Raw genomic sequence first — 27,820 nt, forward strand, 5'->3', positions numbered from 1 at the left:
CCCCCGCTCCCCGCGGCTGAGAGGAACCCGGTCGCCGGGTCCCTGCCGCCCCCGCGGACGCCGGCCCCCGCCCCGGACCCCAGCCCGGCACCTGGGCTCGGCGCCGGGAGCGCGCGCGGGCGGGCGGGCCGGGGGCGACATGGGGAAATTCCAGTCCAAGCACGGTGAGATGCGGGGCGGCGGGCAGGCGGGCGGGCGGGCGGGCGCGCGCCGGCCACTCACTGTCCCTTCCCTCTCCCCGCGCCCTCCGGCCGCGCCGCAGCCGCTGCAGCCTTCAAGCGGAGAGAGAGCCCCGAAGGTGAGCGCGCGGGGCGGCGGCCAGGGCGCGCGACTGCCACCGGGGCTGGGACCCGAGCACAGAGCGCGACGCGCTTTCTGCCGTCGAGGCCGGGTGGGGTGGGGTGGGCGGGGGCGGGGAACCTTGCCTTGGGGCCTCCGGGAGCGCACAGGTTTCCCCGCCCCAGACCGCGACCCCGGTCCCCCGCCGGAGCCCCGCGCCCCAGGCCGCGCGGCGAGGGGTGGGCGCGCCTGGCGGCGGGGCATCGTCCAGGCGCAGCTCCCGCGGGCTTACCGGGCGTCTCCTTCCCTCCTCGGCGCCCCGTTTCCCGCGCGTCCGCCCACGGGGCCGCAGGGGACAGCTTCGTGGTGTCTGCGTACCTGGGTGGCCGCAGAGGCACGGAGGAGGCGGAGCGGCGGGGCTGCGTGGAGCACGGCACAAGGGACAAGCAGGTAGGCGTGGTGGGCCCGGCGGCCCCGCCGGGGCCAGGGGACCTGAGTAGCAAAGTTGTGCCCTCTGACCCGGACCCAGGACCCCAGGACAGAGAAGGCGAGGGCCCCGATGGCCCAGCGAGAGTGACTCGGGCTGGGCCAGACGGCCCCTCCCTCTGGGGGAGGGGATGTGGCGCGAGGCCTCGCTCTCCCAGGCTGGAGGAGTGGGGGCAGGGCTGGGGAATGACCCGCTGTAGGATCAGTGTACCGCACAGCAGTGGCGGCCACAGCGTTAACGGCCACCGTGCTGCCCATCTGCCGTGTGGGTGACCGCAGGCCTGCGGGGATGCTCACGGGAAAGCCCAGGGACACCCGGGCTGCAGGTGCCGTCAGGGGTCGCAGGGGTCCCACTCAGGACCCAGCGCCCCTGAGAGTGGATTTGGAAGGGTGTTCCGTCCAGGCCTGGGGCACCAGAGGGGCCTTGGGCACACCAGACTGCGCACGTTCGCCCGGGAGGAGAGAGGCCGGTGGATGGTCTCGGGCGTTAGTGTGGACTGGAGTCGGGTCGGTGGCCGTGCCAGACGACGGAGACCCCCTCCTCCACCACTGCGTGTTCCCCTCCGAGTCCCCCGCAGACAGGGTACAGCAGCGCGTGGACGTGTGAGCTCTCCTTTTGGAAAGACACTTTTCTGGCCGGTTGGTAAATGAAAAGTTCTGAGTGTATTCGTAAACACTTGTGTGGCCTCGTCCCGAGAAGGCGCCCAGATACGCCCTGAGATCAAACACACGGTAGAGTTATGATTCCTGTGTCTGGGAGTGAAGTTTGAATCCCACGCCTGTGAAGGCAGGAACTCCAGTTTACAGTGTTTGCTGGGCACTCATGGGAAGGTTGCGTGGACGTGTGCTCCTGCGCACCACGGGGCCGCCCCAGCTGCTCTCTGGCCCTCCTTTGGCCTGATTTAGTTTGCCTGGGCAGGTGGGTGCTGATAACGGGACGGTGTTTCCTTCCCACTTGGTCCTCCTGTGTGTAGGGGGCGGCAGGCAGTCCGGAGCGGTGAAGGGCATGTCCACCACCTAACCCTGTCCTGCCAGCCACCCGGCGGGGCCGTCGTCAGCTCAGCACAGCAGGTCCCACACGCAGGCGGTGTTCGTCCCGGGCTGCGGGCTACGGAGATGGAAAACAAAACGCTTCCGCTCTGGCCGCGGGTTATAGTGCCAGGTTATGACGGTTTCTTAGGCCAATGGATTCCATGCTCTCGGGACGTTCTTGAAAGAACAGTGTGGGGTTTGGCTTGGGTTGTTCCCTTGTTGTTTTGTTCGCAGCTGTGGTCTGAATGTTTGTGTCCCCCCCAAAATTCATGTGTTGAAACCTACCCCCCTGTGTGATACATTCAGAGGCTGGCCTTTGGGGAGGCGATTAGGCCCCGAGGGCAGAGTCCTCACGACGGGATCAGTGCCCGTATGCGAGCCCCAGAGCACCGCGCGGCGTTACAGGCAGAAGGCCAAGCCTGCCGGCCCCTCAGTCTTGGACGTCCAGCCTCCGAGACTGTGAGCGATGAACTTCTGTTGTTTATGAGCCACTGCTCTGTGGTGTGTCGTCGCCGCAGCCTGAACGTACCGTGACAGCCTCATTCATGACGCCACGACGTAGGAAGAAAAGAATCTCAGGATAAGGGATGGGCCTTTAAATGTAATACATTTGATCTTTTCTCGCCTTTTCCCATCTTTCCTCATCTGGCCATGGGGCTGTGAGCCACGCTGGGAGTTTAGACCCCCCCGGCCCAGGTACTCAGGTATCTCGCTGCCGCACCGCCGACCCCCCTCACCGGGCACCTCCACTCCTGCCTCTGCCCGGAAGTTGCTCTGTCGGGGGACATTGGGGTGTCAGGTCCTACGTTCCTCCTGTTTCCTGTCCTTCCCCTTGTGTGGTGTCCAGAGCCCCGTCACCGTCCCTGCCCTCCCAGGCGATGTCCCAAGGAAGGCCAGCCTGACTGTGCAGTGCCCCCAGAACACCTGACTGGGGTCAGCGAGGGGACATGTCCTCCTGTGCTTCCACGCAGGTCAATCCTGGTGCGCCGTGTTGCCACAAGAACTGTCCCAAATGACCTCGTGGAAATTAAGTACATGTCCACCACCTAACTCTCACCTGCCCTCACTCACCATCCACCCCCCGCCCCAAAAATAAACGAAATGAGGTGGATTTTGCCCACTAATTAGTGAGCCGTGCTGGCCCCTGGTGCCCGCGTAGTGCACGTCTAATAAGGTCTCTGATAACTATTAGTGTTTTTGGGCAGGTAGATGCCCGCTTCATGGTCTAGAGTGGTCCTCCTCCTTGATTCTGAGAGACGCTGCCTCACTTCATTGCCACGGGCCCCCAGGGGCCTGGGGTTGTGCAGGTGCTGGCCAGTGACGCGGGACATTGGCAGGAGCGGCACAGAGGATGCAGCAGTGGGTGACTGAGGCTGCACGTGCGTTACAGTCCGGAGGAGAGACGGCGGTCACAGCGTCAGCGCTTGACTGCGCTGTTCCAGAGGTGGGGCTGGCGGAGGTCAGGGCGAGGCCCTGTGGGGGTCCAGCTGCCCCTCCCGGGCACGTGCTCACTTGCCATCTGCCCGTCTGATTTCTTCATGCTCCCTGCGGGGCGGGAAGAGTCCAGAAGACAAGAATCACCACTAACAACTGAAACTTTGTTGTGACTGAAACCCAGATCTCTATTGAGTAAGCGCAAGAAAGGGGATTCCAGCGGCTCCAGAGGCGTGGGGGCGCCCCGAGGCTTCTGGTTGCCCCCGTCCCCTGCCCCCGTCCCAGTCACCGTGGAGCCACGGTGTGCGGTGTAAACCACACGTTACGGGGCTGTATCCTGTCCTGTGGACGCCAGGGCTCCTGCTCAGCCGTCGGGCCGCAGCCACGTGGAAGGAGTGGCCTGGGTGGACAGGTGGTGGCGCTGTAGCCACCGTGCAGCTCCACAGGCTGACCCCTGGCCTTCCATGACCCGTGCTCTGGGGACGCGTGATCTGTGGAGTCCTGGCCTGTGTGCGGCGTCTGGGCACCACTCCAGGACCAGCCAGGGGGGCTTGGCTTTCTCTCAGGGGCCCTGTTTCTGCCCTTGGATGTGGCCTGGCCGTGTGCGAGGCCAGCACAGGTGCGCACGCAAGCCTGGGGGCTCCTCTGGGTTTGGGGGGGCACCAGCCACAGGCCTGAGGGCCCAGACCTCACAGATCGGCAGGGAATCCCCCCAAGGTCGGGTGGTGTCAGTGTCCCTCCCCCCGCCCAAGCTTCCGGAACTGCAGATGGCCTCCCTGGATGCCGCTTGGCCTACGGATGAGCCAGGTGGTCCTGACTGAGGCACCTCTGGGGGGCCGCTGGGCTGGGGACCCTGGAGCCACAAGGCCGCTTTGTGGGAAATGCCTGGAGGGGGCGGGGAGGACGGGGCGGCCTGAGGACCCTGCGAGGCAGCCAGCTGCTCAGTGTGTCCCGGGGTGACTGGCCTACGTGTGCCTCTTCCTCACCTGGAAACCTGGGTGGGTGCTGTCTGCACGCGGGCCTCCCGGCGGGGAAGGGGACCCACCGTGCCCCCCTGGCTGTCCCCGGGGTCGGGGGTGCAGGAGGTTGGGGTCGTTTGTGGGCCTGCAGCCAATGGCATCTGACGGCCAGTGGGCGTCGAGGGCACGCGGACGGGCCAGACGCCACGCACGGGGCACCCGCCCCAGCCAGGTGCCCAGGGAGGGCGCGAGGGCAGAGGATGTGCCTGCCTCGCACGTGCTCTGGCATCCTCATGTGGTTGGCAAGGGCTCTGGGATGTGGACCCGGCGAGGCTGCGGCCGGCGCCCCGACCTCAGGGCCCGGGTGGTGGATGGTGTTAGTCGTAGCAGGGCCGGCGGGCAGAGGCTGTGCCCCAGGGCAGGACAGTGGTGGACGCAGACCCTGCCCTCGGGGTGCTGGTCTCTTGAGAAGGCCCCAGGTTTGGTGGGAGACGTGGCATTTGCCTGCCTGCCCTGGGGACACATTGGCACGTGACATTGACCCACCACTCTCACGTGTGCCCTTGGGGGCAGCCCCCGAGAAGCCCCGTGTGCAGACCAGGGACGGTGGTCCGACGGAGGACGGGGAAGTTCATGGAGCGCCCCAGCTCGGGGACACTGTTTTGAGAGGAGGAGCCTGCAGGACAGTGGGGGGTCTCGAGCAGCCCATTTGGCTGCTGGGTGAGCAGAAACACCAACTTTGCAGGAGTGAAAGCAGAGACCCGCCGTCACCCTGCTCTCCTCAGGGCGTGACAGGCCGCCGTGGGAGACCATGGTGCCACATCCAAGCGGCACCTGTCCCTTATCTCACCTTCGCTCTCCTTCGTGGAGAAGTAGTTAAAGGAACGACTTACAGGGCTTTTGTCGAAGTCTTGCCTGTTATCGTCTTTGAAAATCCATGCCAGTCTGCAGTCTTCAGAAATCAGCCCTCAGCCCTGGTAGCTGCCCGGCGAAACTACCAGCTTTTAAGCGGGGGTGAGCGCAGACCCAGATGCAGTGGGAAACGCAGAGCGTCGGCGTGGCCCCGGCCGCCGGCCCGGCAGTGCTGCGCGGCCGGCTCGGAGCTCTGCTGAGGAGCGAGCCAGGCCCTCACAGCCGCGACGCCGTGGGGTTCGCGGTGAGGTTAGGGCCGTGAGCGCCAGCGGGTAGATTCTGTCCTGGGCGCCGTGGCCCCGCCGTGTGTGCCGAAGCAGACTGATCTCTCATCTGAGCCGCAAAGTGACCAACAGGATCTGTAGTTTAGTTTCACGTCCCTTGTTGGCGGCACCTGGTTCTCCAGCCGCCGTCACCTGGGCGGCCAGCGCTTCGCAGGGCGGCACGGCCGTGGCTCAGCCGGTCCGCAGACCCTCCCTGGGTGGGGAGGAGGCGGACGGTGCTGCCCTGCCCCTCTGACCTGCCTCTCCAGGGGTCAGGAGTTAGGTCACGGGTCCCCATTCCCCGGCCGGGCCGCACAGCAGGAGGTGAGCGGCGGGCGAGACAGCGAAGCTTCACCTGTCGCTCCCCGTCTCTCCGTCTCTTCCCCACTGCTCCCCATCGATCCCCTGTCGCTCCCCGTCTCTCCCCGTCGCTCCCCATGTCCCCTCGTCGCTCCCCGTCTCTCCCCGTCGTTCCCCGTCGCTTCCCGTCTCTCCCCGTGTCTCCCTGTTGCTCCCCGTCTCTCCCCATCGCTCCCCGTCTCTCCGCATCTCTCCCCGTCTCTCCCCGTCGCTCCCCATGTCTCCCCGTCGCTCCCCGTCTCTCCCCGTCGTTCCCCATTGCTCCCCGTCTCTCCCCGTCATTCCCCGTCACTCCCCATCTCTCCCCGTCGCTCCCCATGTCTCCCTGTCGCTCCCCGTCGTTCCCCGTCTCTCCTCGTGTCTCCCTGTTGCTCCCCGTCTCTCCCCGTGTCTCCCTGTTGCTCCCCGTCTCTCCCCATCGCTCCCCGTCTCTCCCCATCGCTCCCCGTCTCTCCCCGTCTCTCCCGGTCGCTCCCCGTCGCTTGCACTACTGCCTGAGCCATCCCCCACCCCCGTCCGTGGAAAAATTGTCTTCCACCCCACCAGCCCCTGATGCCAAACAGGTTGGGGACCGCTGGGTTAGGCCGTCTCTTCCTCTGGAGGTGAGACATCGAGGCCACCCATGTCCCCTGTTCTCACTCCCACCGTATGGCCAGGGGGCAGCCAGCCAGGCAGCCCCAGCAAGGTTGTCACAGAAACACTGCCCGCAGGTGACGACTGGGAGCCCCGTGACGTGGCCCTTTTGAAATGTGGGCGGCTCCCCCCACCCCCAAGCCTTCCTCTATCCTGTTGTCCACGGGAGGCAGCCTGCGCAGTGGCCTCATTGCCACCCAGACCCTGCTCTGGGCCTGGAGCTGCCCGCCTGTCACTTGCCCTCACGTCTCTGGGCCACAGCCTGTGCTCCGTGGCGCGGAGGCCGCATGCCTCTGCTTGGGTCCTACGAGGAGACACGAAGCGAGGGACGTGCGGAGAGCAGGACGGGAGCGGGCGCTGGTGCCGCGGGGCAGGGGCTGTGGTGGATGGCAGCCCACCCGTGGTCAATAAGCGTGGCGGGCCCGAGCTTCCTGCCTCTCACCCCAGGGCCCTGTGAGCTGCGCCCGCAGGTCAGCAGCCCCCCGAGAGACTGGGTGCTCCAGGCGGGCCCGGCGGGCGTGGGGTCGTGCTGGCCCCTTCCTCTCCTTCTTCCTGAAGAGGGGAGGCCTGTGGCTGCCATCCCCAGTCCCCGGTCCCCGGAGTGGAGGTTCGGTCCCGGCCAGGCACGGCCCATCTCCTGAGTCTGTCCTGCTCTGGGTTCGAGGGAAGCCGCCTGCTGGGTTGCTGCATGTCGCTGCCCTGGGCCTCGGGCCTCCTGGGCGTGAAGTGGAGCCTCTCCCAGGTTGACCCTGCATCAGACAGTCGCTGGCTTTGGAAGAAAACGCCTGTGTCGAATGGAAGCCCTTGAGAAGGATGCCGCGGCCGGAAGCAGGCCTGGCGTGCGGGTCACCGCAGCGCCGCCGGGTTGGTGACCAGCCCCCAGGAGTGCGCGGCGGGCCTGCCCTCCCCACGGGGCCCGGACGCCTGCGGCCCTTCCTACCCAGCAAGGTGCCCTCTGGACGGCTACGCGTGTGGAGCGAGGGGCTGACAGCATCGCAGCAGGAACCCTGGCTGCTGGGAGGGGAGGAGGGTGCCCGGCCCTCGCGGGGAGAGGTGGCGATGGGCCGAGTATGGGTTTCCTGGGGCAGCCGTAGCAAAGCCCCATGGATAGACGGACAGGCGGACGGACGGGGCGGCGGCCTGCTTGTCTCCATCCCGGAGGTGGAGGGTCCAGGTGTCCACCTGCCACTTCCCACCAGGGCCTCGCTCCCCTGCCAGGAGGCGCCGCCCCCGCCGTGTCCTCCCAGGGTCACCCCCCTGAGACGTGACGGTCTCTTCGTCAGGACACAGGCTGTGGGATCCGGGTCCGCCCCGGTGACCTCATCTTACCAGAGGGCCTCCGCGGCGACCCCACCTCCGCACACGGTCACCTTCTCGGGAATTGGGGTGCGGTGCGGCCCTAATGGGCCTGAGGCTTTCCTTGGCTCAGGGCCGGCTCTATGCCCTGCATGTCCACCCTCCACGTGCACCCCGTGCAGGCCCCGCTGCTGCTCTGACAGCCGACACTCAGCCAGCTTTCTGGGCTCTGCCGTCCCGACCAGGCCGGCGGCTTGAGTCCCTGTGCCGGTGCATCTCTGGGGCGGGGTCTCCTGGGGACAGAGGCCCGAGGGGGGCCTGGGCCTCGCACAGGGGAGGCTCCCGTGGCCATGCTGACCAAACGGTCATCCGCCCTCGTGCGGCGGCTGCCTTTGCACCCCCGCTGGGAGCTGCACGGGCGTTGCTGCCCCGGGTCCCCCTGGAAGGGCTTCGGGGAAGTGGGGCCTGGGGGAGGGGACCGCGTGCCTGCCTTTCTGGTTCCTGCCTCCAGAGCTGAGGTCTGTAATCCTCCGGTTGTCGTGCTTGGAAGAGGGTGGATATTTCTATGCTGGTTCCACGGTCTCCCGTTAACAGCTCTCATAAAAGAGCCTCCTCTGTTCTGTGGAGAAGAAACCCTTGAAACGCGCCTCCCTCCCTGAGCACTGATTCCTTTCCCTGCAACCAGGAGGCAAAGAATCTCTAGGAGGGCCGGGCCCTGGGGTGTCTCACAACCCCGGGTCTAAGCCTTGCCCGTGGGGGTCTGTCTGCAGCTCCCGGTTTCACCCCCTCCGCTCTCTTCTCCCCCCACCCCTTCCCTTCTCCCCCTCCCCCGCCTTCTTTGGGCTGTAGGAGGTTGGCGACCCTATCCAGAGGCCAGTGGACCCTGACATCCTGGGGCACGTTGCATCCTGGCCTGAGGGCCATCTGCCCCTCAGATCTTTCTCCCCCAGGAGGACGGAGCCGTCCCTGCCTGGGGGGTTGCAGATGCCCACGTGTACACCCTAAACCCACGAGGTGCCGGCCCACTGCCCTGGGGTCCCTGGATCCTCAGGGGAGGGTTGAGCAGACCCCAGACCTCACCGGGAGGCGTTGGGAATTCTTCCTGAGGGAGGCTGGACCCGTGATCTTCCCTGTGGTCAGCAGGCACTGGGGCATCTGACCGTGGACCTCTCCAGAGTTCTAGGTCTTTGATGGCTAAAAGCACACGTTGGGAGTGCCTTAAAGTAGTTATGTAGAAGAGAAGCCTTGGGCTCCCTTCGTGGGTCTCCTGGGGTGGCCGTGACAAAGCACCGCCGGCTGGCCGGCCTAAAATGACAGACGTTTACTCTCTCACCGCTCTGGAGGTCAGAACCCAGACACTGAGCTGTCCCAGGGCTGCGCTCCGTCTGCAGGCCCTGCGGGGGGTCCTCCCTGCCTCCTCCAGCTTCTGGGGGCTCCAGGCCCGGGAGAATGTAGTCTAACGCCGCGATTTCTACGTGGGCGCGAAAGGGATTCCGACACTTTCTTTCCGCGAGCTGGTCGGGAAGAGGCCCTGCACCTCGCGGCCCGCAGGCCCGTCCGGGGCACCTGGTTTCTGTGTTCAGGGCTCGCGGCCTGCGCCCTTTCCTCCTCGGTACGCGCCCCTCGGTGGCCCCTCTGGCCCTTTGGCAGCAACAGGTCAAACGTCTGCGTTGGCCTCTCCCCGGCCTGGGAGCACCTGTCCGGCTACCGCTGGGACGTCCACTCCCTACAGCCTGGGCAGAGCTCCTGATGCACCCCCTGGACCTGCATCCACAGCCTGGCCTGCTTGGGACAGCCCCGTGGTCCCCGGGCCCTCAGTCTCTGGCATCCCCATCGCTCAGCAGATCTGCCAGCCCCCCGGTCGGCCTGGAGTCGAGAACTGCCCATGTGGGCCGCCTGCTGGGCCTCTGCGCCGGCCAACTGACCACACGCGGCCAGGTAGGCACGTCCCTCCGCCCAGAGCCGCCTGCTGCCCCTTGGAGCCCGTGCCGACCGACTCCCGCCTGCCACCCCGGCCACCCTCGTGTCCGGTCTGCCGGGTTTCACGTGTTGCTCCGGCCCCTGGGACTTTTGCTCAGTCCTTGGCCTGGGCCCTGCCGTGGACATCTGGCCTGTCCGGGGGGGCCTCAGGCTGCCTGCTAGGACTGTCCGCCTTGCCTGTTTCAGACCCCTGCCCTTCTACCTGCCCGACTGAGTCATCTTCCCAGCACTGGCCAGCCGGAGCTGGGTCACTGAGGTCCCAAGGGTCCCGGGCTGGGGAAGCCCCGCTGCGGGGCCAGAGTCCAGCTGGCGACCTCTGTGACCTCGGCCGATCACCGCGTCTCCACCTGGGGGTGGGGGTGGGATTTGGGTGCTCCCAACCGGCGCTGGATGTGGGCTGTATCCACACCGCCCACAGCGGTCGCTGCCGGCCACGCTGGTGCCTGGAGTGTGGCGAGTGCCAGGGGAGCTGGATTTCTAACGTGGTTTCATTCATAAATTCAAATGTAAGTAGGCACACGTGGCTGTGGCTGCCACGTGGACAGCACAGCTCCAGAACGCTCCATTTGATGTCTGCTAAGCCCCGGGGCCCCTCCCCCTGCAGCTGCAGTCTGGAGAGTGCAGAGCCCCAGTGAGCTTGGCGGGTCTCACGTATCTCAAGGAACTGTCAACGGCCAGTGTCCGCAGGCATAGGCAAATCCCTGCTCATTTGTCAGCATGCTGGAGGTTTGGGTTTTCACATTGGCCGGAATCCTTTTAGATGCAAGAAAGCAAGGCAGATCGTTAGCACCAGGGGTTCAGTAGTTTTTGTTCGGTGAGCAGGTAATGCACCTAAATGTACAAACGTGCAAATGGGGGCGAGGACCGTCGGAGACGCCCACCTCGGCTCGGCAAGGAGGATAAGCCGAAGTTCGGCAACATTGACCCCCTCCGTCCCTCGCTGGGGCCGTGAGCAGGGAGAAGGCCGTCCTCGGTGGCCTCAGATCCAGGTGATACGCCGCGGTCTGCTTCTAGCCCACAGGACCCTCTCCCCAGAGGGGTGTCAGCAGAGCAGCAGAAGCGGTGAGGAGTCCGTCTCACACCACAAATCAAATTGGCGGGGCCGCTGCCAAGGGGCCACGGGAGAGAGCACGGGCGGGCACGGCCGTGCAGCGATCGTCCGTGTCACGGCTCTTCCCACACCGGCACGTAAACGCACCCGCGAAGTCAGAGGTGCTGGGGTTTGTGGGTGAGGAAGGAGGACAGTGAAAGGAGATCTTGGAAGAGAAAGTCTGGGGTCCAGACTCCACTGGCATCAGCGTCCACGGCTGTCGAGTACACGGAACCCTCCCGGGCTGCCCGGGCAGCAGGCGGAGGACGGCAGGCCCAGGGTTCCTTCACGGGACGGCACACCCGCATCTGAAGCTGGTGTTCGTCTGGGTTTTCCTGAGTCACGTGGGGATCCCAGGTGGCTGTAAAGGGCGCGCAGAGGGTGCTAGGGTGTCCGTATGGTGGGGCAGCTCCTCCAGGGGTACTGAGTGCCCTGGGATGGAGGACCCCATGCCCACCCATGAGCCCGGACACCCGCTTCTCCTCTGAGGCTTCTTGAGGAAAACCTGGAGAAGGGCTGTGAGGCAAGAGCGGGTCTCCTGCGCTCGGGGTTCTTCCCATGCTCCCCAGAGTCTCCCAAACCACGCGGCTGCCCTGGGCCCGGCGTCGCTTCTGAGGCGAGATCATCGTTTAACAAAGGCGCTTTTCAAAGGAAGAAACGCAGGTGGCCAACAGGCACACGAAAAGGTGCTCAGTCGCGCTAATCATCACGGAAATGCAGATCAAAACCACAAGATGTCACCTCCCACCTGTCAGGTGGCCACCATCGAAAAGAGAAGAGATAGCAAGTGTTGACGAGGGAGTGGAGAAAAGGGAGCCCCCGTGCACTGCTGGTGGGAATGAAGATTGGCGCAGCCCCTGTGGAGAGCAGTCTGGAGTTTCCTCAAGAAGTTAAAAACAGAACTACCACGTGATCCAGCAATCCCACTCCTGGGTGTGTATTCCAAAGAAAGCAGAAACACTAACTCAGACAGATAACACGTGCAGCCCCACGTTCACTGCAGCACTGTTCACGATAGCCGAGACACAGAAGCCACCTGAACGTCCGTGGATGGATGGATGGATAAAGAAGATGTGGTGTGTATATACAGTGGAATGTTATTCAGCAACAAAGAAGAAAATCTTGCCCAAAACATGGACGGACCTTGAGAGCATTATGCGAAGTGAAGTAAGTCAGGCAGAGAAAGACGAACGCCATGTGATCTCTCTCGTATGAGGACCAGAAATATGCAGAGACGAGAGCTCTGATTGCCGGGGCTGGGGGTGAGGGTGGGAGGAATGGTTGAAGGAGGGCTTAGGCAAGGCAAGTGCAGCTCTCCTCAAAACACTTTCTGTCTTTCACGGGTGGGGTCTCAACTCCGTTGCTTGAAGGGTGGGTTTTGGTTCCTGTGTGTAGAATTGGGGAGGGGGCGCTGGGCTCTGTCGGCCTTGACGCACGGGGGCCGGAAGCAGCCTCAGAGCCACGAGGAGGTGTTTCCACCTGACACCACACAGGTACTGCCAAAGAGAGGAAAACCCTGATCGCTCTCAGAGCTCGGCCCTCGGGCTCCGGAGCCGTGACCAAGTACAAACCGTTAGCGTCTCCAGCCTGTTTATCTCTGCTGCGGGCCCTGGCATCACTCGTGGACACGTGAGGCCTTCTAAACTAAAAACGCAAGTGCGTGGGGTTCTTTTCCACTTTGGAGTTGATCTTCCTTTGAAATAGAAAACATGAGGCTTAAATATGAATGAAAGAATGAAAAGCCCAGTGGTTTTTCCAGAGGAAGAAGCCAGATAGAGGAAGATGAATCTGGGTCTGCAGCCCAAACCCAGTGGCGTTAAACGCCGTCTGAACGGGAGCGCTGGAGGGCACGGTGGTTCAGGCACGTGGGGGACGAGGGTCTTGTTGGTATTTTGCGTGTTGTGACCGCTGCGGCCAGGAAGCTTGGAGGGCAGCAGCAGGCCCTGGAAGGATGATCGCCCGCGATCTTCCGTGTTCTGCGAAGTTCCTCGTTGTTAGCTCTGAAGATGGAAACAGGAGCGGCACGACCGGGAGAGAAGCCGGTCTGCAGATTTGTTGCGAAATGGTTTAGTGTTAAACAAAAAACAGAATTGCAGGCTGCTGAGAACTGAGTCACTGAAGACGTTTTTGGCGTGTTTTATGCGCACTTCTCAATTATCTGGGGTAGAGATTGTGTGTGGGGGGGCATGCGTGGGCCTGCATATGTATATGTGCATGTATGTGTGTACACGTGCATGTATGTTTCCATGCATATGTATATGTGTGTACGTGCACGTATATACATGTGTATACATATGCAGGGTGTGTGTGTGTGTGTGTGTGTGTGTATATCTTCTCACTGACCCTCCTCTTCTTGTTTTCCTTGCACATGTCTTAGGGTGGAGTTATTTCCCCAGCAGGTGGCCTGTGTGCCCCTACCGCCCCGCTGTAACTTATCCACAGCCGTGGGCTGTGGACCAGCTCCTGGGCTGAGTCCCCCGGGGGGCGTGTTTTCAGGCTTTCCTGCCACACGCGTGCCAGCCGTTCTCCGGTGGGGTAAGGTGACCTCACCCAGGAAGCAGGTTACGGCTGTGCGGGCACGTGAGGTCTGTAGGCATTTATTTTAGGAGACCCTTTGATCCTCAAACGACTGAGTTTTTAGGCCTCCAGTTCCAAATGTGGTTATTACCAGCCTGGTTAAACGGCGCTAAAGCAGGGGCACCGATGGGCAAATCTAGAAATGCCCCCTCGGCTCCTGAAGTGCGGTTGTAACTTGGAAAGCAAGACGCCGCAGGCCTCTGTGGTTGTGGGCAAGCCCCGCACCGCCCCTCCCCCGAGGCCTTTCGCTTTGAAATCAGGAGCTCACAGCCACAGCCGCTGTGGCCCCTCGAGTGGAGACCCTCCGTGGCGTCGTCGCACCTGAGTAGGAATTACTACGCCCCAGAGCTGCGTCGTCACATCTGAAACTGTTCCGCCGCTGAAGCCGAGACTCCCACCACCTGGCGTTTCCAGACAGACGCGCTGGCCTGGCGCCTTCCAGCCAGTTCTGCCCAGGCTGCCTCGGTCTCCCTTGCGGGTGTTTCTGAGATGTGTGCCCACCAGGCCTTCAGGCAGCGGGGTGGGCAGACCCCCTCTGCCCTCCGTTCTCTCCCGCCTGAGGCCACTGTCCCCCCTCCTCCCGCTGTCCCACCCTGCCTCCTTCCCCGTCCACTCTGCTGTACCCCTGACCTTTGACTCTGGGGCGTCTCCCCCGCCCAGCGCCCCAGCCCTTGGGGTTTCTGCCTTTGCCTTCTCCCGCATGGCCCGGTTCTGTCCAGTGCATGGTGAGCCCAGGCCTCCTCACCTCTCACCCCACACCAATCCCGCCACATCCGGCGTCCTGACAGCCCCGAGCTGGAGCCCGGCTTCCTCTCCGGTCCCCCCACTTGCCTAGATGTCACACCACCCCCGCCCCTTGCCCAGCCCCAGGCTCCTCCCAAACTGCCCCGAAGTAGCCTTGGTCGCCTTGGTCACTGACGTAGCACAAGCCTGCTGGGCATGTCCCCTGAGGACCCCGGCCTCCTCGCTGAGCCCCCGAGCCCCTGGCTGCCTGGGATGCCTGCTCCGGCCCCGCATCTCCACCCTCTGCCACGACGGGGTCCCCACCCCGGTCCCCAGCGGGCCGCCCAGCACCCGGGGCTGTCGTTTGCAGGATTAACCACGGGCGGGGCTGCCGTCCAGGGCGGGTGCGGCTGTCCTCGTGGCTTCTGGCAAGCCAGCTCCCTGGCAGTGCTGACCGCAGAGCCGGAATCAGTGTGGCTCTGACGGCCCCTTCCAGCCGTCCCCAGGGCCCTCCCCACATGCCGCTTCACAGCTACCTGCTTCACCTGCCCAGGGCGGGGAGGTAAGGCCAGGCTCTGTCTCTGATGATCAGAAACCCTGCTGGACTGATCGACATTCCACAAGGGCTGACAGCCCACGCGGGGGGCCGGTGTGAGCCGGGGCCGGGGTGGAGAGCCCGTGGGGCAGCCAGGCGGTGTGGCTGGAGAGGTGCCCTGCGTCGCTGGGAGGGGCTCGCTGGGGTGGTGGGCGCGGCAGGAGCGATCCGTCTGGTTTCCGAACGGGTGGGAGCGCGTGGTGAACAGCACCTTCGGGATGGTACCTGTGACCCTGGGCGTGGGCCCCGCAGGCCCCGGGCCCCAGGCGTCCTCCTGGCACTGGGGCCACCCTCTCCTGAGGGAGCTGGGGAGCACCAAGGATGTCCTACCAGGAGCCATTCGCTCTGGAGGGCGCCCCCAGCTGGCCTGCTAGGTCCCCCTCCTCCCCGCGGCCCTCCCGCTGCTCCCCCGGGGGAGCCCCTCCCCTCCCCCTCCCCCTCCTTTCCCCTCCCCCATCTCTCCTCCTCTCTCTGACTTCCGGTGTTGTTCTCCTCCCCCTGCTTGAACTCCCATCCACACTGGGCCCCCCTTCTACCCCCCCCCCGCAGACATCTCACCTCGGGACTCCGGAATTCACCCAGTCCAGGCTCTCAGAAGCGGCCTGGAACTTACATCCCATGGGACTGTATTTCCAGACCCCAAGATGCTCTATGGGCTTTAGCTCCTGAGCTGCAGGGGGGCTGCAAACTTCTCTGAGTGGATCACCCCGTATTTTTACTGTTCCAAGATCAGCGGTGGGACCAGAGCCGTCCCTGGGGGTGGGTGCATGCAGCCTGGCTCTCGCAGGGGGACCGTCTGGATTCTTGAGACAGCAACGTGTCCTTGGACCCTCCGCAGAAAGGAAATTGGACTCAACACACAGAGCTAGTTTTCCATCCTCTGGGGAAAACTGGTTCTCAGAAACGCAGGCCTGGGGCCCCCTCGGAGTCCAAAGAATCCACTGTGGGAGCAGACGCGGCTCTCAGTCCGCCCTCGCGGTTTGCGCTGTGACCCTGGCTTTGGAGCGGGGCTGCGGTCTCCCCACCCCTGAGGCCGGAGGAGGGGCCTGGTCGCAGCTGGGTTTCTGGCCAGTGTGCTTCCCTGTCTCCCCTACTTCAGGAGAAGGCCCTGTGGTGAGCGTGTGCGTGGGCAGTCACTGCACCCCGGCCTCGCGTCACTGGGAGGACAGCCGAGGCCGCGCGGCCGGCGGCCGGTTCAGGATTCTCAGCCGCCTTTCGGCTTCCGGGCGGTGCTGGACTCATTCTCATCCCAGGGCCCACGACTGTTACCTCATATGGAAAACGGGTCTCTGTAGATGTCATTAAACTCAGGATCTAGAGACGAGAGATGGTGCTGGTGGCCCAAACTGCCACCAGGTGTATCTCTGTAAGAGGAAGGAGGGGGGCGGGGGTGCTGACCCAGAATGGAAGATGCGCCCTGGAGAGGCCGCGTGGCCACAGGGCGGAGGTTGGCGGGATGCGGCCACGAGCCCAGAGACGCTGGGGTCCCCGGGAGCTGGGAGAGGCAGGAGGGACCCTCCCTGGGGCCTCCGGGGGAGCCCCTGCCACACCGTGGTTTCTGTTTCTCTGTTTTAAGCCACCCAGCTGGTGGCCGTTTGTTACGGCCGCCTCAGGACACGGACACACTGTCCTCCGGGCCCTGTGACCCTTGACAGCTCCTGCTTATTGAAGCCCAAATCCCCCAGACCCCCGTGCTAAGCCCTGGTGAAGAATCTGGGTTGAATCAACCTGGCTCTTTGAAGGAAACACATCTGTTTGGAAAAGAGGAGACGCCTGCCCTTCCTGGAGCAAAACAAGGCCTGAACTAACCCCATGGGCTGCTGCCTGGAAGGGCCTTGAGTTTTCCCGGCAGCATCGGCGGGGGGTGGTGGCGGAAGGCCGGGATGTGAGCCCCCGCCCGCCCTGAGGCTTGTCACAGGCCCGCGGCCACGCCAGGACCCTGGGTGGACCCGGGTTCAGAAGCCAAGCAGCCCGGTGGACGCCGGGCACCCCTCACGGCCGACTGCAGGGAAGCAGGTTCCCATGCAGAGGGGCGGCCGGGCCAGAGTGGCCGGGGAGCTGGGCTGCAGGATCGACCAGGAGGTCCCCCTGGGGTCTCGAGTTTGCAGCGGATTTTAAGGTCCTTCCAGGATGCCCAGCATGTTTGTCGAGCAGTTTCTAACCAGACCCTTTAACAGGCGACGAGGAAGCAGGTTTGTAAAGGCCATCTTTTCACATGCTCCGCCCCGTTCACGGCTCCATGGGAAGAGCAGAAACTCCGGCCGCACCGATTCCCTCGGGGATCTTCCCGGGAGTCGGGGGGCGGGGAGCCTCTGCTCCGTCAAGAGTGTGGGGTTTCCAAGGAAAACGGGCGGCCCCGAAAACCCGGGAACACGTTTCCTAAGGCCGCAGAGCCGCTGAATTTTGAAGGAATATGTGAACGTTGACGTTTGGAAAGCGGACGGTGTTCAGGAGGTGATCGTTTGCATCACCGAAGGCTTCTCCTTCTCAGTCAGCCAGACATCCCCACATGCACGTGGCCTTAAACAGGAGCCCATCCCCTGCCCCGCAGCCAGGCTCGTGTGAGGGGTGGACGGCCCAGCGTCGACAGCTCTGGCGGCTGGAGGGGGCACCCTGGCCGTGGGAACGTGCGGCCAGACCTCTTGGCGTTTTCACGGGAGGCCAGGGTCTGAGCTTTTAGGTGGTATGTCCCAACACCTGTGTGCCTGCGGGCCTCACCTGGGCAGATGGGCTGTCCTGGGCCTTTCAGCAGGACCTGGCCAGGCCAAGGGCCGCTTGCTGGGAAGGACCAGGGATTCAGTTTTGTGCCGTGGCTCATGGAGCAGATGTTCTCGGGAGTCTGAGCTCAGGACAGAGGCACAGCAGGGTACGTGGCCTCTGGGCCCCCCGAGAGCCCCTGCGGGTGAGGGGGGCACGGATGGGACCATGGGGACCCTGCAGCGAAGGCCGCGGCCACCCGATGTTGACGTCCAAAGAAGGACAGGGAGAATAAAGCTTCGGGACGCGTGGGCCCTGGTGCCGTCCCGGGGGCCAGCAGAGCGCCTGGCGGATGCCGGAGGCTGAACGCAGATGCTGCAGGGGCGAGGACGGAGCTGCCCCTGCCTGGTGCCCCGGGGGTTGGCAGCAGCTCAGGCCCCGCGTGGATCGTAGAGCATGGCGATCTCGTAGCCCTGCTGGCTGATGTGGGAGTCCCGGGGCCACAGGGGGATGGAGCCCGTCACCAGGAGCGTCAGGAGGTGGTTGGTGCCCAGGACCATCCGGTCAGGCGGGGAAGCGGGAAGCGGGAAGGTGGGGGCTGGACCGGAAAGCAAGGTGAGGGTGGAGGATTCTGTATGCAGGAGGCCGGGGCTCCTCTGGGGGCGCAAAGGGGAGCGAGGGGGGAGGTTGACGCTGGGGAGGGTCTGCAGCGGGGGCTCAGAGCAAGGGGGGTGCACGCCAGCATGGGAGGGGCATCCCAGGAGGGGTGGGGCTGGACCGCCCTGGGGCAGGCGCTGCGGCGGAAGCGGGGCCCTTGAGCGGGGCCATCAGAAATGGGGCGTCTGTGTGCACCCCGGTCGTGCTTGAGGGCCCTGGTTTTCGGGCCACTTGGGAGGTCGCCCTGCGGGGCGTGGCCGCGCATCTGGTCAGCAGCCCTGCGGGAGGTTTTATGTGTTGCAGTTAAAGCCCTTGGCCCTTGTGTTGAGCCAGAGCGGTGAAGATTAAGGGGCATTTTGGTGCAACCAGGGCGGATGTGAAGGCACCAGTCGCGGGAGAAGCGCGGCTGCGCTCCCTGCAGCGCTGTCTGCCCCGAGTGCCGTGCAGCGGCTGCTGTCGACTCGGATCGTAAACGCTGCGTGTTGTAGCCTTGGGGTGTACGTGGGTGAGCTGCACGCGCAGCCGTATCAGGGAAGGAGGTCACGACGGGCTGTCGTATCCGTCCTGGCCCGTCGTGTCCTGACTGTGTCTGTGATTGTAGGCGAGCAGCTCAGGGTCCAGCCAAGGGTCTGTGCAGGCCGTTTCTGTCTTGACCCTCCCCCAGCCCAAAGCATTTATCGTCTTGTCTGTAACCAACACGATACGCCAAAAGCAAGTCTCAAATTATTTTAGAACAAAGACTGGGATGAAGTTTTGAACTTGCAACTTTTTTAAGCTCACACGTAGAGGACTTGGGTGGGTCTTGTTTTTCCTGTGACCTCTCAGCCGGGCCAGGCGAGCAATGTGGAAACCCTGGCTTCCTGCCTGTCGCTCCGGCTGCTGGTGGCCGAGGCCTCCGGGCCAGCCGCTCCACCAGCCGCGTGCCCCGGCGCTTTCCCAGAAGTGCGTCTCGGGGCCTCAGCCGTTCCACCCCGAGACTGGCTCTTCTAGCAAGAAGTGCTGTGCTCTGTTGCCAGCTGACCTGCAAGCCTCCGGCACCTGTCCGGAAGCCACCGCTGCTCCCCACAAATGCCTGGGACCTCAGCTTCATGACTTATTTTGATTTTACAGAAAAAAATTTAACCAAAAATCAGGTTTTCAGGAAAAGTGACTGGAAGTTATCTTAACGTCCACCCGGGAGAGAGCTCAGCCCTGTCTTTGGGCGGGAGAGGACCTTGTGAGCCCAGGCGCTGCGTGTGCAGGGCGTTCACAGGACCCCAAGGACGCTTGGAGCTATAGGCGAAGCGGGTGCTTTCGATGCCAGCATGCTGGGTGGCCGAGGGAGTGGCATCTTAATAATCGGGTGACTTCTTATTAAAACAAGTTCACTGCCCACCTGGCGTGCTGAGAGAACTATGGAAGTAGCCTTATTCTGAAGGGTGTGACGTGGAGGGGGTTAGGGCAGGGGATTAGGAGAGAGGAAGACGCCAGGGGCACCTGTAGGGGCTCTGGAGACAGGCGGCAGGGGTCCCCCTCCTTCCTGGGCCCAGCGACACCGGCTCCACCCCGCATCCTCCTCGAGGCTCCGTCTGGGCGGCGATGGTCCCTGCACCGTCCGGGTGCTCCTGTGGTGCCCACGGCCGTCAGAGCCCCAGGCCAGGTTCCCTGATGTCACGTGCGTAGGGGCCCCCAGCACAGCCGGGATCTCACCCAGAGGAGCCCGCGCTCTGTCCCTCGGCCCCGCCCTGCTGGCACCCGCGTTCCTGGGGGGGGTTCCCTTCCCCACGCAGAGCGGGGCATCTGGGCCGGTCCTCACTGAGCCCAGGGCAGCATGTGCGCAGAACAGGAGGTGTGCGTCTGTTTCCTCGTTCCCGTGGACCCAAGTATCTTAGGGTGTGTTTGTCATCAAGGTCTTCTTCAAAGTAATCAGTTTGAAGATCTGGGTAACAGCATTCCAGGTGTTTTTCGTGGGGTTTGTTTTGATTTGTTTGTTCTCACAAAGAACAAGCTAGAGACGCAGAGCTGTGTTTGAGGCTGGCCTGTGTCCCCTCTCCTCCTGCCGACGGACACGGCCATCCCGAGGGCACTGGTGGGCCTGGCACGAGGGGCTGGGTCTGGCTGGTGGCATCAGGCCCCTAGATGAGGAACCTGGGAGCAGGGACCAGTGTCACAGCCGCGTGGGCCGAGCCGGCACAGGGCCTTCTGCTGTTCCGGTGGTGGCCGGGGCGCCTCGGGCTGGCAGAGGCTCTGGCACTCATCGGCCAGGGCAAGGATGCCGCCAGGCCGCCCCCGCGGGGCGCAGGCGTTGTGGCCCCCTCTCCCTGCCGCCCAGTTGGTCCCGCATGTGGTCCCTCCCAGCCGGGCCTGGTCAGCACCCTCCGAGGCACCGGCATGGGCTCACTGCTTCCCACCCCCAGTCCACCTGCGTGAAAAGGCGACAGAGGGACAGTCTGACCCAACACCACCACCACGTGGAGATGACGTCAGGCCTGTTTGTGGACAGGTCGGGGCTGGTCCCCGGCCACTGCCCGCAGCCTGAGGGGCAGCGGTCGGAACCCTCCACCATCCCCTGCGGGGCCCCGAGCTTGTGGGGTGTCAGGCGGCCTGGCGGGGCAACCCCACTGGGGCTCCTGCCGAGTTGACTCCAGCCTGGGCCTGAGCCCTTGGGAGAGATGAGGGGCCCCAAGTGACCTGGAGGTGCTGCGTCAGGAGGTGCGATAGAGCCTTGGGGCCCAAGAGGGCTGTGTAGCCAAGCAGCCTGGGGGGCCGTGTCCTCACACACATCTGAACGTTGCATCCTTGGCCGGGCTCTCAACAGCTCTGTGGCTTCGGAGTCAGAACGGAAATGTGGGGGACAGAGACGTCCGTCTGCCCAAGAGTCACCTGGGGAAACACCCGGGTCCTGGGGGCGACGCCACGCGACCCACCACTGGGACACTGGATGGAGCCGGGACCCGAGGCAGCTTCCCTGGCCGTGTCGCCCCTTCTTCCCGTCTCTGTGCTCTGACTTTTGTGGGCTGTCTCCACGGGCCACGTGAACTTCTGTTCTGTGGTTTTCTGGCTGAAACACCCTTTGGATACGTTGGAAGTCTTGTCCCGTTTTTCCGTAACTGGTCTTGGGATCGGCCCTGGAAGCCGGGGGGCTTCTGTCTGTGCCCTCGGCCCGGCCGCCCTGGAGGAGATGCCGTCCCCCTGCAGCCCCGGCCCCTGGGTTCGCGGGGGTTTCGGGGGCAGGTCACTAGGGTCCTTGCCCGGCTGTGACGGGAGGTGCTGCGTGCGGGCCAGGGAGCAGAGGGCAGGCGGCTTCTGTCCGCAGCCCAGGCTTCTGGTCTGTGCTCACCTCTCACAGCAAAGGCCAGGCCGCAGCGTCGTTCTCACTGCGGCTGCGCCCTTGGGCAAAGGCCGTGCCCCTCGTGCGGGGCTCCTGTTGAAGCCCCGGCGCGCTCACGGGCGCCACGTCTCGTCCTGGAGACGCTTCTCGTGGAACCAGACAACATCCAGGGATGTGCGTGTGTCTTACTTTCAAAAACCTGAGGCTTAGTGAGTGTGGAGAGGTTGGTATTTCTAGACCAAGAACTCTCGGCGCCCCAGGAGGTGGGGTCCGGTTCCGGCACCCGGAGCGCATGTGGGGGTGCACACCGTCTGCCCTGTCCTCTCTCCCTGCAGGGGCTGCCTGGCGGGGACCCCAAGGAAGGACCTTTCCGGGACGACCCGTGTCCCCTAGAGGGTAAGTCCTGCTCTCCAGACCTCACTGACGCCACACCGTACCCCAGGCACCTGCCCCCAGGACACCCTGGCAATGGGGACCACCCACACCCCACGCTCCCCGACGTATCCCAGCACACCCAGGCCAGCCCTGGCTGGTCGCGGGTCCCCACCGGTGGCCGTTTGCAGGTGCAAGCCAGGTTCCCCGGTCTTAAAAGCAAATTGTTCTGAGATGTGCTTAAAAACACATCTCACGTGGGCTCCTCCGTGGAGCAGATGACGTGGACTTCGGTCTGGGGGTTGGAGAACAAAAGGCGAATCTCAGGGCCTCTGCCCGTCCGCGTCCCTGGAGTCCCGCGAGCCCGTGGGCGGAAGGACAGGTTCCGCACGGGTGTTTCGGTGAATCCACGGGTCACCTGTGGGTGTGATGTGCCGCATTAGCGTAAGGCGTCCAAAGTGGTCTGCGTGCGAAGCATGACCGCCCTAGTCACCGCCACACATGTGCATCTGCCGTGGAGTGGGTCCCCGTGGCGTGTGACAGTGACCACCAGGCTTGTCCGAGGGTCACCTGCCGGGTGAGCGTTCTCAGCATTACGTGGGCGGGGAGGCTGACCGCAGGGCTGCCTTCGGAGGGGCTCCGCGAGCCCTGCCCAGGAGCTCAGGCCCTGGGTGTCTCCTGGCAGCTGCGTGTCTCCCAGGCACGCCCGGCTCCTGTCCTGGGGAGTAAGTGAGCCCGGAGACCAGGGCACTCCTTGTCCGTCGGGCCTGGAGATTGGGGAGGGGGCTGCCCGGCGCACAGGCAGCCTCCCGGGCTCTGGTGTTGCGGGCTGTTGGGAAACCGGACCGTGTCGCTGGGGAGGGGAAGCCAGACAGTGAAGCAACCCTCCCGGGGGCCCCTCGGGCCGGGCTGCCTGCCTGTGGGCCTGCGGGGCTGCCCTCTCCCTGCCCCAGGCTTCGAAGCCACTGCAGCCAGGGAGGCAGGAGCGCGCCTCCGGCCACAGCTCACCCCGGGGAGGGCCGCCCTGGCCTCCGCTCAGGTCCCTTGATGCCGCGTGTTCCAGAAGCCCAGGCCCTCAGCTCAGACCCGTCTGGAGAGGTCACAGGCCCAGCAAGGATGCGGTGGCCCCGGGGCCACACCCCCTCCCCAGCCCTGCGTCAGCCCCCGGGCCAGGCCAGGGGAGACGGGCCCGTCCCACCCCTCTCGTCCCTGCAGTGGCACTGCCGCCGGAGAAGGCCGAGGGCCGAGAGGGCCCAGGACAGCTCTTCGGCACAGACGATGGAGAAAGAGCAGTGAACCGCGAGGGCCCCCGCGGGCCGGGCAAGCGGCGCCTGAACGTGGACGTAGGTCTTTGCCCGGCTGCCCCTCCTGCAGGCGGCCAGCGCCGGGGGAGGGGCGCGTACCGCGCTAACATGGGGTCCCCGCGCCCTGCAGCTCCCACGCCGCAGGCTCTGCTGGGGGGAGGTGTCGCCCTGCACTCGGCCTGAGCGGCCCCAAGTAACTCAGGGGACTTGCCCGGCACCAGTGCCAGCACCACGGAAGTGACCCAGGAGTCGACTGTGCAGACCTCTCAGCTCCCCAGCCCGCCCGCGGTGGGGGTCAGGGCCCCGGCGCGAGGACGAGGCTGGCCCTGGCTGCCTGTCCCCGTCACCCTGCAGGCGCTCCAGTGTGACGTCTCGGTGGAGGAGGACGACGGCCAGGAGTGGACGTTCACGCTCTACGGCTTCGACAACAGTGGCAAGGCCACCAGAGAGGTGACACTCTGCGTCTGCATCCCACGGTCCCTGGAAGGGCGCTGGCCGCAGACAGACAACGATGCCCGGGTCTCCACGATGGGGACAGGCTGAGCCCCTCCAGGGCGGCGGGAGAAGCTGGCACCCTTCATAGACGGGCTTGCGCGGGGCGGGAGGGGAGCCACCGCAGGACCCAGGTCACCGACAGAGCCGGCTGGAGTCCGTGTCCCCTCCTGCGCCCGGCTGCTGTCTGTGCGGTTCCTGGCAGAGCCCTGCACGCCTGTCTCTGCCCCGGCCAGCAGCCCCTCCCCTCCGCAGGGTGGTGAGGGCCCCAGGGGTGCCCCCGGCGCTCTGCTCTGCTGGCTTGTGTGTCCAGGAGGGGCAAAGTGCCTCTTGAAAGGAAGCAGACACGTAGGATGACTGAAATAAGTGTGTTTGAGTTAAAAGCAGAATCTGATAGTTTATCTGACTGCTAAGTCTTTTGAACATAGATTCGGTTTGAAATTTAAAAGGTCGGAAAGGTGTGATTCCAGCAGGGCTGCTGGCTCAGGTTGCGTGGTGCATTCGCAGGATGAGGAAAGGCGTCTCAGATGAGCTGCCTCCTTTAGCTGGGCTCTGCTGGGATGCCGAGTGAATCAATCAGGCAGGCAGCCTGGAGGTGGCAGCAGGCAGCCTGGAGGTGGCAGCAGGCAGTGTGGGTGGGGCGGTCCTCCCCCCCGTCTGCCTGTGTCCGTGACGTCCGTGCCCGCCCTCAGGACATGTCCAGCCTGATGCACACGATCTACGAGGTCGTCGATGCCTCGGTCAACCACTCCTCGGGCAGGAGCAAGACCCTCCGGGTAAAGCTGACCGTCAGCCCTGAGCCCTCCGGCAAGAGGAAGGACGGTCCCCCCGCCAGCCAGGGTGAGGGCCTGGCTCCTGGGCTGCAGCAGCTCCCTGCCCAGATGCCCTGAAGACCCTGCTTACACGTCAGCCCGCCCCTCCTCGCAGGCAGGCTTCCTGCCCCCCCCGCCCCCACACTGCATCTCTCCAGAGCTCCCACCCGCCCTGCCGGGGGGTGTTAACTGTGTCTACTGTTCAGTGCCCCCATCACAGAAAAAATCTATGGCCTCCTGAACATGGAAGGCGGGGCCTGGCACCTGGCGAGGGCTCGAAGCTGTTTGTTCGGTGAAAGAATGAGTGCGTGGGTGCCTGAGTGAGTGAGCGAACGAGTGAGTGAATGAATGAATGAGTGAGTGAACCAGTGGGTGATTGAATGAGTGAACGAGTGAGTGAGTGAGCGAATGAATGAGTGAGTGAACGAGTGGGTGAGAGAACGAGTGCCCACCTGCCTCTTTCAGACCGGGAGCCCACGCGATGCAGGATGGAGGGGGAGCTCCCCGAGGACCCCAGGGTGGCCGACAAGAGGCTGTCCACGCACATCAGGTGAGGGGCTGGCGTCCAGCTCTGCCCTCCTGAGATGCGAGCAGCCCAGCCACACTCCTGCGCCCCACAGGCCTCAGGGGCTGTCCCCTTGGGGTGGCCCGCCAGGACGGGCACCTGGGCACGAAGGCCGGATGCGGCCAGGGAGCCCCGGTCCCTCCCTGCCATCGGGTGGGTGGCCGGCACTCAGGCTGGAGCTGGGCGCTTCCAGTGTCGTCTGAGAGGCCATGGGGCTTGAAGGGCAGCAGGCGTTTGGCCTCCAGACCCTCAGCCCAGCTGCTCCTGTGCCCTACGGCTCCACTCACTGGGGCAGCAGCCACGGAGCCCTAGCTGGCGTCCTAGGTGACACAGAGACAGCAGAGGACACTGGGTGGGGCCGTGGTCCTGGGGTCCCCTTGGGCCCCTGCTTGTCGTAGCGCCGGGTGGGCATGCTGCTCAGAGCATGAGAGAGCAAACCCTCGCCCCCCCCACGCTCCACCAGGAGGCCCACCGCCGACCCCCACCCCTGCCCCGAGCGGGGGCCCTACTGTGTGGACGAGAGCACGGAGCGGAGGAACCACTACCTGGACCTGGCGGGAATCGAGAACTACGCCTCTAAGTTCGGACCAGGTGGGTCCTGGAGACTGGGCCCCTGGCGCCAGGCCTGAGGGTTCCGGGCCCCTGCGGCGACCCCAGCTGGGGCCCCGAGTCCCAGAGTGGGCCGTTCAGGTGTGCGGGCAGGACCGGGTCCGGGTGGGACGTCCCAGGCCCTGCGAGGGGTCTCACGGGGGCCGTGTCTGCAGGGTCCCCCCCGGCGCAGGCCAGGCAGGAGCCCCCAGCCCGGGCCGCGCACCCGCAGGGCCGGTCCCGCTCCCAGGAGTCGGACGCGCACGCCGCGCACCATCGCCGCTGCCTGGGACCGGCCGAGCCCGCCCTGCTGGCCGCGGAGCCTGTGCCGCGGGCCCTGGACCTGCCGCCCCGGCCAAAGGGGCCGGAGAGGCCGTTCCTGAGGTCCCCGCAGGGCTCGGGGCGGCCGCCCGGGGCCCCCAGTGGGGGCAGGCCCGGGAGAGCGTTCAGCTTTCATCCGCCGGCCCCCCAACCCCAGGCCCCGCCCCAGGACGGTCACCATGTCCCGCAGTCCCTGCCCCCGCCCTACGGCCACAGGCGCTGCCGGCAGAGGGGCCGGGAGGGCCACTCGCCGCTCAAGGCCGCACCAGGCCAGCCCGCGGCGCTGGAGCACGAGGCAGCGCGGGAGCTGCCGCCCGTGTTGCTGGGCGAGGCCTGCGCGGTGCCGGCGGTCCAGCGCCACGAGCACCACCACCACCACGAGCACCACCACCACCACCACCACCACCACCACCCGGCCTAGCGGCCCCGCCGGTGCTGGGGACCCACGCGGAGGAGCCTCCTCCCTCCTCGGCGAGGAGCGTCTCCCGCCAGCGGCGTCCCCGTCCCGAAGCTTTCTGTGTCATCCATAAACAAATTTGTACACTCGGACGCCTGCCCCTGCTCCTGTCGCGATGCCAGAGCAAGGCCCGCGGGGTCGAAGGGACCCTGCTCGGACGGCCTGGGCGTGTTTTCCTCTCGGAGCCCCGCTGGGGGCGCTTCTCCTGCGCGGCAGGGGGCGCGAGGCTTGTCACTGGCCCCGGGGGGCCAGGGGCTTGTGGTTCCCGTGGCTCATCCACCCTGAACCAGGGAGGGGCGGCTCGGGGCAGTCGCTGCTCGGGGCCGCGTGTGCGAGGCCGGCTCGGATCACGGGGAGAAGGGTGGCCCCGCGGGGGGCCAGGGACGCTGCCGGAGTCCAGAAAGGCGGAGGTGAAAGCCAAGAGGAGGGGCGGCCAGGCAGGGCCACAGGCGGTGCCGCTAGCATCCTACGAGGACGCAGACGTGGCCGGCGGGGCCAGGGAAGCGTGGGCGCCCCCGAGAACCGCACACGCGTGGACAGCTGGACAGGAGGCGGGCGGAAAACCTTGAGTGCGGGGCACAGCCTCAGCTTTGGAAAAGCGCGATTCCCTTTGGGAGGCTGGGAAGAGGGCCGCAGGCGAGCAGGAAGCCTGGGTGTCCTGGAACCTCGGCCCGCGGACCCCCCCCGAGGCAGGACGTGCCGCTGCTCCGTCTGAGGTGAGCAGCTTGTGAACTGGTGCAGCTGGTTTTGTATTTGCCTCCTTGGCGCTGTTTTTAAGGATACAGCAAAGTGGTGGTTGGTCTGTGATCGAGTTATTCCCCCGTCATAATAAAAATACGTGCATTTTGTAACATGTCACCCCTTGTTTTAAAGTGAGTTTTCAGTCGAATCGGTCTGATCCCCTGCACCAGCGTGTGGCCACGAGTGCAGACAGCTGGCCGCTCAGCCGGGACGGGCCCACGGTGCTCGGAGAGAGCATGTCCGTCGCTGTTCGTACGTTTGCAGAAGTAAAATTAACGCGCACACAGCTCCGCGTTTCTGCGTAACTCTTCCCCCCCTTTACTGCTCTAAAAGAGCAAAATAAAACCCTAAGCCTGAGGTTGGGTTCGTGCTGTGGGGACACTCCACGCCTCTGTGGGGCTGCGCGGGTGAGGCTCACGTGGAGATGCTGGCCCTTTGCGGATGCGCCCCCTCCACCTCCTCCGCCCCCCTTCTAGGCGCCGTGTTCGTGCTGCTTAAAAAACCCCTCCGGGCTTCCGAGTAGCTGGCGTCTCCGTGAGCTGCACCCGCGTGCTTAGGGAGGCGCAGGCGTCCCACGCCTCAGGGCTCCGGGGGTCTCAGGAGCAGACGCAGGCCGGGCCTGGCTGGCCCGGAGGCCAGCGGCCGGGTGTGGCCCCGCGCACACGAGTCCACGTTCCATTCTGTTGTCGTGAACCCAGCTCCATGTCACCTGCCCCTCGGCACCAAATGTTGGCCCCGACCCCGGTCCCTTCGTCTGTGTGCAGAGCTCCTGCACCCGGTCCCCACGTGAGGGGACTTGTAGTCCCAGCAGACCCATCCGGTCCTGCCACCGCCCACACCGCCCTCAGGCAGAGCTCGCTGGCCGGCCGGGAGTGTGGTGAGGCC

At 64.9% G+C, this 27,820-nt stretch overlaps 1 protein-coding gene across 1 annotated transcript; it reads left to right on the forward strand.

Annotated features, from left to right (window-relative positions):
- Positions 1–27,052, forward strand: NKD2 (NKD inhibitor of WNT signaling pathway 2). Its single transcript, XM_082651903.1, has 10 exons — positions 1–164; positions 263–298; positions 632–729; positions 21,619–21,679; positions 22,871–22,998; positions 23,314–23,409; positions 24,144–24,291; positions 24,729–24,813; positions 25,292–25,419; positions 25,593–27,052. The coding sequence occupies exons 1-10, from the start codon at positions 140–142 to the stop codon at positions 26,156–26,158; spliced, it is 1,371 nt and encodes a 456-aa protein (XP_082508029.1). The 5' UTR covers positions 1–139; the 3' UTR covers positions 26,159–27,052.
- The last annotated feature ends 768 nt before the right edge of the window (positions 27,053–27,820 follow it).

The sequence above is a fragment of the Grampus griseus genome, assembly GCF_964374135.1.
Source record: "Grampus griseus genome assembly, chromosome: 3".
Lineage (NCBI taxonomy): Eukaryota > Metazoa > Chordata > Mammalia > Artiodactyla > Delphinidae > Grampus > Grampus griseus.